Genomic DNA, 12074 nt, shown 5'->3' with positions numbered 1-12074 from the left:
CAAGTTTACCAGATTTCATATTCTTCGTTAATGATGGATTTATGACATGTTTACTAACTTGAAATAAAGTACCAAAGAGTGAGGAATTACAAATGCAAGTCGCTCCGATTACAAGTGAACCAATACGGTTCTCATTCGACATTATGAAAATAGATAAAATGTTGAGTACAATACAACATTCTTTTTAGAGAGACATATCATATCATATCTTATCATCGAAACAAGTTAATTAGAGATTTGCGTACGTTAATGATAATCTTAAATCAAAGGGTCTAGATCAAATACATTTTAGAATTAAACTTGCCAAAAACTACTCTACCTACGACGAATCGTAACCCATAAATGTTCCAAGTAATCAAGATAAAATCACTTATTAATGGAGAACGATTTCTGCCTAATTTTTCCTCCCCGCGCCGGATTTGGAATTTGGGAGATAAAATCTGTCTCATTCAAGCTTTGTCATTGATTGACAGCTTCAAATTTTGCTTTGCTAAGGGTTGGAATCTTTCAATGTCCATGACAAACATCAACTCGGATCGATGAGATAAAGAAGAAACAAAATGTGAACAAGCTGCATTAGAAGTCTATGAGTATGAGTGAGCATCAAGTTAACTTTGATCATATGTGGAACTTGCGTGGAATTTAATTAACAAAAGATAATTATGCTACTAGCACATGGAAATTATTATTTGGGATCCGAGAGCTTAATTGGAAGCTGTGCTTTTGCAATGTTTATACTACAAAAGCGTTTCTTCCGGTTGATCAATTCTAACATATAGTTGGTCTTCTTGTATATATAGCTTTTCCAATACTTAAAAAAGATGATTAACTAATCAAATTTACCCTAGTAATCCAAGGTGATCTCATTGGTTGCTTCTGTTTTCTTCCTTTCTTTTTTCTTGGGAAGCCATACAGGAAGAGATACCTACTTTCTTCTGTATTAATTAGTCGTTAGGTATGAACCCCTACCCCCCAACCACGACAAATAATGATGAAATAAGTAATAATTAAAAGTAAGAAGAATTATTTGAAAGTAAATAATATCAAAGTGCAAATGTCAAACTAAATACTTGAAATTCCACTTGCATGATCGAACAAGGATCGAATATTCAACTTCACCTTGATATATATTCAATCCCTCGATTGATCTTCATTGGTTCTCTTCCCACATTTATGACTATATTGTGTGAACGAAAGAGAGTAATCCGATTTACTTAATTAATAGTTAATTTGCTATCATAGATTTTCACAATTGGTAAATTTGTTACCCTATTATTTATGTCAATTTGCTACCGTATATTTTCAAAATTAGTCAATTTACTACCATTTCGTAGTTTCATTATATCAATTCGTCTAAATATTGATGAATTTTAAAAAATAGGGTAGCAAATGACTAATTTTAAAAATTTAGGGAATCAAATTAGTTAATTTTGAAAGCCTAGAGTAGAAAATTTGACGGAAGAGTAACAAATTGGTTAACATAAAACGTAGGATACCAAATTGACACTACAGTGAAATCTAAGGTAAGAAATCGACAATTATGCCATTCCAATTTGATTCCAAACGCCATTTCTATACACTAGTTTTAACTAATTCTTGAGTTAGAACTTAGTTTAATGAAGTAAATTTCTTAGAAACATTAGGTAGTTCACAATGTTCAAAAATATTAAGCCATCATTGATCTTATTTCATGGTAGCAAACATTCCCGTAATCTCATTCGCAGGTTCAGTTTATCTCTAATTGAGTCATCATCTTATGACATTGCCTGCGAGCACACTCTTTTTCCGTTTCAAGGAAATAATCGATTTAGGACAATAGACCCTAAACATTATAGACAAAAATACCATGAAAGTCATTAATATTCCATGTGATATCATGCTTACACAGTTACACTTCTTTATTTAGTAGCAAACAAATTCAATCTGCAAATTATTGGTCAGCTTGGTTATTTTGCGCCCTCATTCACATGCTTCCAGAATTAGGCAATATTCTCATACCACGCTATGAAGTATGAACGAAGTAAGCCTCACCCAAATGCGGAAACCTGATTGGCCTATCACAAAAAAAAAAGAGAAAGGTCAAAGCTCTCTCTTTGACTAAAAAAAAATCTCGCGGGAATTTGCACTCCCCAATAAGTTGAATTACAGAATTACCCTCACACAGCTGGACCTCATCTTGTGTGGCGGGCAGTGAGTGGCTGCAACCCGTCCGACGTGGCACCGCTCCCCAAAAGGAGAAAGAAATGGGGAAGCTCGTGACGCCGCGATCACAGGCACGTGAGTCCGAAACCAGAGATGAGATAAACTGAGCTCCCTTCAATTTCCCACACTCCCCAAAAACCCCCCAACCGATTCTCGTCGGAGAAGAAGAAGAAGAAGAAACCCTAAGATGTTCACTCTGCAACTTCCGAGTTGCAGAGCTCTCGATCGCTCGCCGCCGCCATTGCTCGGCGGCGGCTCCTCGTTTTGGGGGACGGCGGTCATCAATTTCAATGGCAGATCCACGGCGGAGAAGAAGCTCCGGTTGGACGGACGGACGGTCAGGATCGTGGCGATGTCGTCGTGGAGCAGCAACAACACTTTCAAGATGAACTTGAGCGAGTACATGGTCACTCTCGAGAAGCCGCTCGGAATCCGCTTCGCGCTCTCCGTCGACGGCAAAATCTTCGTCCACGCTCTCAAGAAAGGGGTAATTACGTCATTTCACTAGCTTCTGGTTTCTTGTCTTACAGTGCTTTTCAGTGAGTGAGTGAGTGATTTTGGTTTTCTTTGTTCGGTTTTGATTTTGACAGGGGAATGCGGAGAAGTCCAGGATAGTAATGGTGGGCGACACTTTGAAAAAGGCGGGCAATGCTTCTGAAGGGAGGCTTATTGAGACCAAGGACTTCGGTGATACACAGTAAGACATTGGCATTTTACTTTTCACTTTGCTTACTTTTGTGATTGATAGCTGTTTATGCCAAAAGCTAAAATTTACTTTGAGTAGGAATTCCGATATTGCACCTTATTTGTCTAAAGATACCTCACATTCACCTACACGCACTCCTTGGATTATCTTGCTATCATAACGAACAATTTGTATTTGATTTGACTTAAGGAAGCTTTTGTTAGATTTTACTTTAAATCTGAAGAGTAGAGTTTATGAAGAGGTATTGGTAGGTTGAGTGTACTAAATGCTGGCTTCGGAGCATAGTATTGGTTATTGAAGGGAATTAATGGCAGTTGACAAACATTTTGTTCTTCGCTGTGCATGTGATCAAGTGTCTGCATTTGCCTTTCCAAGTTTTTGAATTAGTCTTCTTTATACTTACATTCGCCTTCCTGGATTATCTTGCTCTTGCTATGAATTTGTATTTGACTTGACTTTAGGAACTTTTTGTTCTGTATTGGCGTTCTGTTCAATAGATTTGACTACAAGTATCCATTGATCTGAAGGGTAGAGTTTATGGAGTAGGTCGAGTGTACTAAATGCTGGTTTTGGAGCATAGTATTGTTTACTAAATGAATTAATGGCAGTAGGCAAACATTTTCTCTTCACTGTGCATGCGATCAAATGTCTGCGTTAGCCCCTTGAAAATTTTGAATTTGTGATTTAACTGCGAAAGATTGTCTGTTCATTGTGGTTTTTGTTTTTATTTTTTCAGTCTTTGGTTTCTTCAGGAAGATGCTGAAGGAGAAGACAGGATCTTATAGTCTTGTTCTTGAGAGGCCATTTTCTCCCTTTCCAATTCAACAGCTGCTTCTTATGAATGATCTTGATAATCTATTCAATAGAGGTCGAGTTCCTTTTGCAACTTGGAACAACAGTGTATTGGCTTCAAATTTGCAATCATCTGCTGGAAGCAGTGGCAATTCTGGTTTTGTCACGTTCTCCTCAAAGTTTCTAAAACCACAAGGATGGAATTCCTTGAATGGAAATGGTCATGTTCAACCAACAGTGCAGAGGAACACTACCGCCAAACCCATAAGCCAACTGGTTTGTATTCTGTCCGAAGAGGAGCCTGGAGATGGAGAATGGGCTTACGGAAATTTTCCACTAGAAGAATATATTCAAGCACTGGATCGCTCAAAAGGCGAATTATATTATGATCACTCACTTGGTATGCGCTATAGTAAGGTGTGATATTCATCAAATTCTTCTTTGCTACTTGTCTAAAAACTAGCAAATGGATAGTATGTTATTCTTTTGATAGGTTATAGTTTATATCCGAGTTGTGCAAATTCTTATAAAACTGCTGTTTATTTCTGTTGTTCATTGTCAGATAACGGAGCAAATATATGTCGGGTCATGTATACAAACAGAAGATGATGTGGAGGCATTGTCAAATGCTGCAGTGAGTATTGCTATATCTTGTATTTTTAAGCAAACCAACATCTCTGTGATGAATGTGAGGGGAAATTTGAAATCAACACAATATGCATATACACATTCCACACACTATCAGCTTCAGTCAATATGCTGTCTTTCACGGTGGCAAAGGAAGATGTTCTAGAGTCTCTGCAACTTATTGTATTTATTTATTTATTAGTTCTTTCTTTAACTGCTATGAATTTTTTCATTCAGGGAATTACTGCTATACTAAATTTTCAAACTGGAACCGAGACACAAAACTGGGGAATCAATTCCAATTCAATAAACGAGTCATGTCAGAAGTTCGATATTCTGATGATCAACTATCCAATAAGGTAAATTAATAAAAGGTTGTATGCAGTGTTCTGATTATGCTAAAACACATTGACCAATTTTTATTTCTGAGGTCATCTTTATCTTTGGAGCACTTGCCCAACATCTGTTGCATTTTTTTTTCCCTACTATCATTGCATCACATGGTATACAGTAAAAATGTCAGCTCTTTTGCCATTTGTTAAATTTCATGTATGGCACGTTTTTCTGGATTTTTGGTGGAAATGTGCTTTTGATATCATTTACTTTTCATTAGAGGGGAAATGTTATTGTCTTATAATGATTCAGAATGTAATGCTTTAATTGGTTACAAGATTGCTAGTACGACCTTTTAAAATGTCTGCTTCTTTTTGCAGGGATGGAGATTCTTTTGATTTGAGGAAGAAACTACCTTTTTGTGTGGGGCTATTATTACGTTTATTGAAAAAGAATCATCGTGTTTATGTCACTTGTACCAGTGGTTTTGATCGATCTCCTACTTGTGTGATAGCATACTTGCATTGGATGACTGATACTTCCCTTCATGCAGCGTATAATTTTGTTACTGGGTTGCATTTATGTAGGCCTGACAGGTTCGTCTCACCAACCACCTTGTTTGATTTTATGATAGTGTTTACTTAAAAGTATTATTTTGAATTGTGAAAATATACTTGAAATCTTACTGCAGACCGGCAATTGCTTGGGCAACATGGGATCTTATAGCCATGGTGGAAAAAGGTAAACATGATGGACCTGCAACACATGCTGTCACATTTGTATGGAATGGACAAGAGGTAATTGACAACGTCAGTATTCTTTAAGGCATATCTATGTGTTTCTGTTGGTGCTTACTGTATCCTTGTTTTTATAACAGGGGGAGGATGTAAATTTGGTTGGAGATTTCACAAATAATTGGAAAGATCCAATTCGGGCAAATCACAAAGGTGGATCACGATCGGAAGTGGAAGTTAGACTTTCACAAGGAAAGTAAGTGAAAGGCGTTTTAACACATATCTCCTAATTGTCATAAGGATCAAATTTGGAGATCTAATGCCTGTTTTCTCCAGGTATTACTACAAGTTCATTGTCAATGGGCAATGGCGACATTCAACATCCTCCCCAGCTGAAAGGGATAACAGCGGGAATGTCAACAATGTAATCGTAATCGGTGATACAGCCAGTGTGAGACCTTCTGTTCAACAACAGCAAAAAGTTAGTGCATCTTACGTATATCTTTTTCCACATTTGGTTTCCTTTAATATAGACTTGAACGAGTACATGACTTTGTTGACCTGTTTTCTCTTTCAATTAACAGATAGTTACTGGACTAATTTAGATGCTTTCAGTTCTTAGAAGAACTCTTCACATAATCTAATAGATACTTTTACCTCGGCAAGTTTACTGAAAAGACTCAAACAGAAAGAACTTCTCCATATATAATGCCAATATTTACAACATAGTCTACCGTTTGTACTTGACAGAAGAACAAATTTTTAGCATTTATGAAATCTTTGTTTAGATGATGATAGGGAGAATATTTGTTCTTTCTTATCTCCAATATATGATTCCTGTCACTTATGGGGCGGGCTCTATCTCATTGTTTCAGGATGCAAATATTATCAAGGTGATTGAGAGACCGTTGACAGAAAATGAGCGCTTCATGCTGGCAAAAGCAGCTCGTTGTGTTGCATTTTCTATATGCCCCATTAGATTGGCTCCAAAGTAAGGTGGCATTTCCTCGGCACCATGATTATACATTTTTTGAGACTAGAAAGTTCCATGCCAATTAGTTTCTGCCGAGTCCTGAAAATAAGGCATTCCTATAAATGTAACTTCTTCAGGTTCCGTCGATGACATTGATGGGTCTGTACAATAAAATTACACAGGTTGTTTGTTGCAGAATATCCATGTACGCCATTTAACAGATAGGACAGATGTTAGGAGGATGTCAACACTATGTTAGAAATGTCGACATGTTAAGCAATCACTTTATTTCTTGGCAGAGCTTATAATAGTTTATATGTGCTGAACCTGAACACACCCCCTCACTCTCTTTAGCTCTGGTTGCTCCCAACAATCATCCCGAGCTTCATTCCTTGAATTCCAGTTCAAGGCAATGATCAAAGAGGGATCCTATTTTTCTGGCTATCAAATCCGGGGGCCAATCTCCTCAATACTCCCTTGCCATTCCCAGGCTTACGTCTATCCATCTTAGAAGCTTGCATTGACTCGATGTGATTGAAACGTAGAGCGACTATGCATCATGAACCAGGAAACCAAAATAACAGGTATAACCATAAAGTATTTCCCTGCAATTTCCATATGTTTTATTTAGCTATGCGTAAGGCGCACCAGCTTGAACGATTAGACTGGAGGCTTGCAGTTTCCAACTTTCTATCCTTGTTTGTTCGGCAAGTTGTGCAATCAAAATGTATCGATCAATGACGCCGTAAAGGTTAGAAATGGTGGTGATTATAACTTTAATGGTTAAAAGTGTTTATCTTTACAACAAGAATTTGAAGTTCAAACATCTAGAGGACTATGAAGGCGATACCCACAAAGTCATCGCATCCCCAACAAGGGCGCTCAATGACTCGAAACTGAAAACCACACACACATTTGAGAAGTGAGAATTCGAAGTTGAATCACTGTAGACAGTAGCTAGCTACCATCCACAAGAATCATATTTAAGGATAGGGCCTTATCTCTGAAATGCATCACCCATTACGTCTGTACAGTCACATGTCAGCCATTTATTCCCCATAGTGTCTTGTTTTGATCTTTCTAACTTCAAGTTTTGGCTCTTGTGGTGTACATGCAAAGCTCATAAGCTCACTTTATCTACATTGTAAGCTATGAAAGTTGAAGAATATGTGGACTCCTGCATTTGCAATATCAACCATCTATAATATACCTCATATCCTTCCAGAAATATGGATAAGATTCAAACCAACCACCAAGTAAAGAAGAAAATTTGAGTCGGTATAATTTAGAGTGAAGCCCCACGATTGAGAATGGTTGGTTTCATAATAATTGTATGTCTTCTTCATCAATCAGTCACCAAATATGGAGACTAGGTTTAATGAAGATTGAAACGTATCTACCTCACACTATTGAACTAACAAGAATGGAATGCATCTAACTCCTCTAAACTACATTCAAGAGTGACTACATTATACATAATTCACGATTAATTTGGATCCATCATAGGAACCAGTGGCATGACAGTCGCATGGTAAATATATGAACTTGCGAGGTGTCCAATGCCGAAACTCCACGTGGTAAACTGCCCCTTTAATTTGGTTTCATTTTCCTTTGCATGTAGATCAAGCAATTTACGAAGATGATGTTGGATGACACGACGATTATCTATATCCATAGAAGTGGCAATCGAGGAGACATTGAGTGATCTACAACGTCCAAACCTCATCCTTGAAGGTTAGAAGCTCTCATTCACCGAGCTTTCACTTTCATCCAGAGATGGTCAGTCGATATATGTGGGAATTGGTTCGATAAGTTTGCAGTAGTATAAAGCCAAGGCACGACCAAGGTCATTTGCTCACAATGTCTGCGACTTCGATTATCAACAGCGTTCGCCTCACCACCTCCGCCTCCACCTCTTCCGGCCTCTCTCCATCTTCTCAACCTAACTCATTCAACCCCAGGAAACCTACATTGTTGCGCGTTGCCTCTTCCAGATCCCCCCCAAACCTCATTCAAAACAAGCCCGTTTTCACCGTTCCGTCCCCTGTTCCGGTAGTTTTCACTCTTCCCCTTCCTTGCTCGCTCTGGTTTACATTTTGAACCATGCATATAATGTACATGAAAAAAGTGTTACTACCGTAACCCTAGATATGGTCTGCATTAGAGCTGTTGTTATCAATGAGGTGTTCCAGATATGATTTTGCTTTCCACATGTTTGATTACCATCTGCTTGATCATTTTGTGTTGAATTACTGTCCCCACACAGCTAGTTTATAATCATGGGACCACGTGGCCGCTATACATTAATTCACGACCCTATTTGTTACCTCACGACTCTACCATTACACATGAGTTGATCACACGTGTGTGGTTTGGGTTCAATATACAAATTACACTTGTATGGTACAAACTATGAACACTTGATTAATATCTACTCGATATTGAGCTAATACAATTGTGGTATAATGAAAAACAATAGCTTGGTTTATAAATATGAGCTAAGCTTAATGCATGAAAGGAGCCACTAGCTAGCTTGGTAAAGAAATTAAAGGTAGGTTACGTTATGCATGCAAATTAATTTTGAAATGTTCTCGGACCTCTCGCATAGTCATATATCGATTAGTAACGGCTAGCATATATCATATATGTTTCAGAATCACATTGTTATGAGCATGCTGTCTATTGTTTGGTGAAAAATTAAGTTCTTTGTTAATTAATCTACGTTACAATTGGCAACATTTCTAGGCTGAAGATATGGGGAAGAACTACGAGGAGGCCATTGCAGCTCTTCAGAAACTACTCAGGTCTTTCCCATCTCTGTAAATTAAGCACATCCATCTTATCCAGCACATGTATGAACCTTGTGATTGCAAGTAGCTTAATCCAAATGGGTTAAATTAATGTTGCAGTGAGAAGGGTGACCTGAAAACAGTTGCAGCTTCGAAAGTGGAGCAGATTACTGCTCAGTTGGCAACAGCCGATGCCGGCACCAAGCCCTTTGATCCCGTGGAGAGAATCAAAAGCGGCTTCATTCACTTCAAGAAAGAGAAATATGAGTATGCATCATCTCCTTCAATCTCTTATTCTAAGTCACTAGGACGACAAAGCCTTTTGTTTTGATCAAGATGCATGTTTGTTTTTCCCTAATTCACAGCACAAACCCAGCACTATATGGTGAACTTGCCAAAGGTCAAGCCCCCAAGGTATGGATAAAGCCCCCCAAAATGTCTGCTGTGATCGATCAATTGTCTATATTTTTTTCCTAATTCATCTGGGTAATTATTTTCATAATCAATAACATAATTTTTCTTTTGTTATTGTAGTTTATGTTGTTTGCATGCTCGGATTCCCGGGTTTGCCCATCCCACACTTTGGATATGCAGCCTGGTGAGGCTTTTGTGGTCCGTAATGTTGCAAATATGGTCCCTCCATTTGATAAGGTACCTACCCTTAAATCCACCACAAACTCAATCTCATCACCCAACTTCTTTCTCCCATTTCTTATCTAAATCTTGATCTGGGATTACGTCGCTTAAACAGGTCAGGTACGCCGGTGTTGGGTCGGCCATTGAGTATGCTGTCTTGCATCTGAAGGTACTCTAATCTAAAGGTCTTATTCTTCTTCTTCTTTTGCTTTAAACTTTTCAGTTCTTATATAATTAAGCTAGAGATCATGTATGTAAATACAGGTTTCATACATTGTGGTGATCGGGCACAGCGCTTGTGGTGGAATTAAGGGACTCCTGTCTTTTCCAGATGATGGACCAACTTCCACGTAAGCCGTAGTCAACTTCTTGTTGAACATTTAACATGGATTAACTTGTTCTTGACTGAGAGATGCATGGACATTTATGTATATATGCAGTGACTTCATAGAAGACTGGGTCAAAATTGGCCAAGCTGCCAAGAACAAGGTGAAGGCACTACATGAAGGTGCTTCCTTCCCTGAACTATGCACTCACTGTGAAAAGGTACGTAATTATAGATAAACAAAGCTCGATTATTTCACTCCTTAATAAATTTTCTGCTGTGCTACTACTTATTCATTTGACACTGCTTCTAGAACTGCCAAAAGCATTTCTAAACGATTAACAGCACAATATAATGTTTGATAGGAACAAATAAAAGTGCTCTCTTAGTTGTATGAGCAGTTTTATGCAGTAACTTTGAATGTATTTTGGAGTGTGAATGTGTGCGTGGATTGTATGAAATGTTGCAGGAGGCTGTGAACGTTTCCATTGGAAATCTGCTGAGCTATCCTTTTGTAAGAGACGGGTTGGTGAACAAGACCCTCGGATTAAAGGGGGGCTACTATGATTTTGTCAAAGGAAACTTTGAGTTGTGGGATGTTGATTTTGGCCTTTCTCCCGACTTCTCCGTATGAGCACTACATCCATATATATAACTGGTTCCAATCCGAAGTTTCTATCATCTTAATTTTCATCTGCAAATGTACTCTTTATTTTCAGTCTCATGTTACGTGCATAGTTTGACAATAAATATAAGGGAGACCAATGTGGCTCTCCTTGTATTACAACTTGCGTACGTCTGAAATAAATAAACATAAAATTCTAGTCATATTAAATACTTTCAATACTAGTACTGCAATTTTCTTCTTTGTTTCTTTTGTTGTGATAGGTCAAAGATGTGGCTACGGTACTGCACTGGAAGCTCTAGGGAAATGGCTTAGAGCCTAGAGGTGATTGATCGATCAAATGTTGCAAAGATGTCATGTGGCTAGAGCTCTCGATTCATGCCAATCCTATACATTACATATATAATTCCCGCATGAATTGGGTTATGTAGACAGACCAATTAAGGCATCCAAATCGTTCTTGTTTCTAGCTCGCTTCGATCAGGTCTTAATTTTAGGTATTCATCATATATACTATTAACGTCGATGAACTTAATAAAAGAGCTGAAACAACAATTGAAAAAAACAGTCACAGTACGTAATTCAAGCAGGCACGAGACAATCAAAGTTTACGATGCTCATATTTTAGTTCAGAAACTTTTGACATCTTACATGAACAAATCTATGTCCATATCCTTCTAAATTACACAACTTAGGAGGCAACTCCGGCAGCTGCAGTGGTTCCATAGATTTTAAAGAATCACATTCATTCGATATAACGAAGACTTTTACTTTCTTAGATAGCAAATCCTAGAACACTAGGCCATGGAAATCACCACCATGGATAAACTTGAAATCTAACAAAAGGGAACAAAGCTTGACAAACTAGGGTGCAAATTTGTCCATCATTTTTTCCTGTGGGTCACGTTCTGATGTCTACTCAGAACTCCGGAGTAAGATTTTGGTGCCTACAATTGTATGTAATAATTTGGGATACTTCGGAGGCACATGAAGATGCAACCATTTGTTCTGATCAGGTCAATATGAACAACAGTACTCGCATTATGAAGATAAATAGCAGGTTGAATGCATGAAAATCAAATGCTCAAAACCAATTTAGAATCGGAAATCACCATTTCTTTTTATTGACCCTCAATAAAAAAAATTTGTTGAGTTTCTATCAAAGCGACGATGGCAGTACATCCCAAGACCCGCGGCGATAGGGAGAGAGATCCTGGTGCTGGCGATGGCAGCTTCTCAAGAGTACTGTTGTCAATGACAAGCTAAATAGAAAAGTATTTAGATCTCAAAGACAACAATGACAAGCTAAATAGAAAAGTATTTAGATCTCAA

The 12074-nt window shown here is 38.0% G+C and overlaps 2 protein-coding genes across 5 annotated transcripts; both read left to right on the top strand.

The window, feature by feature from the left end:
- The first annotated feature begins 2262 nt into the window (after window positions 1–2262).
- LOC112187169 (phosphoglucan phosphatase LSF1, chloroplastic) lies at window positions 2263–7595 on the top strand. 3 transcript variants are annotated; one of them, XR_005806388.1, is made up of 11 exons: window positions 2263–2689; window positions 2793–2899; window positions 3661–4117; window positions 4263–4334; window positions 4565–4686; window positions 5041–5256; window positions 5352–5457; window positions 5538–5650; window positions 5731–5875; window positions 6270–6951; window positions 7047–7595. XR_005806388.1 is itself a non-coding variant. In XM_024325843.2 (10 exons), the coding sequence occupies exons 1-10, from the start codon at window positions 2390–2392 to the stop codon at window positions 6387–6389; spliced, it is 1758 nt and encodes a 585-aa protein (XP_024181611.1). In that variant the 5' UTR covers window positions 2263–2389; the 3' UTR covers window positions 6390–7595. The 3 variants fall into 3 exon arrangements, 2 of the variants coding, with proteins under 2 accessions (XP_024181611.1, XP_024181612.1); XM_024325843.2 differs by having other exon boundaries at window positions 6270–7595; XM_024325844.2 differs by having other exon boundaries at window positions 2548–2689; window positions 3645–4117; window positions 6270–7595.
- A 583-nt stretch (window positions 7596–8178) lies between these two features.
- LOC112187170 (carbonic anhydrase 2) lies at window positions 8179–11216 on the top strand. Of its 2 annotated transcripts, none has more exons than XM_024325845.2 (10): window positions 8179–8419; window positions 9113–9171; window positions 9277–9423; window positions 9522–9570; window positions 9691–9807; window positions 9908–9961; window positions 10057–10142; window positions 10233–10338; window positions 10587–10745; window positions 11006–11216. In XM_024325845.2, exons 1-10 carry the CDS (start codon window positions 8228–8230, stop codon window positions 11042–11044), a joined length of 1008 nt encoding a protein of 335 aa, XP_024181613.1. In that variant the 5' UTR covers window positions 8179–8227; the 3' UTR covers window positions 11045–11216. The 2 variants fall into 2 exon arrangements, with proteins under 2 accessions (XP_024181613.1, XP_024181614.1); XM_024325846.2 differs by lacking the exon at window positions 8179–8419 and adding an exon at window positions 8836–8918.
- The last annotated feature ends 858 nt before the right edge of the window (window positions 11217–12074 follow it).

This window comes from Rosa chinensis, chromosome 2 (assembly GCF_002994745.2).
Source record: "Rosa chinensis cultivar Old Blush chromosome 2, RchiOBHm-V2, whole genome shotgun sequence".
NCBI lineage: Eukaryota > Viridiplantae > Streptophyta > Magnoliopsida > Rosales > Rosaceae > Rosa > Rosa chinensis.
The sequence above is the reverse complement of the archived record's forward strand: the minus strand, read 5'-3'. Positions and strand labels throughout refer to the sequence as shown.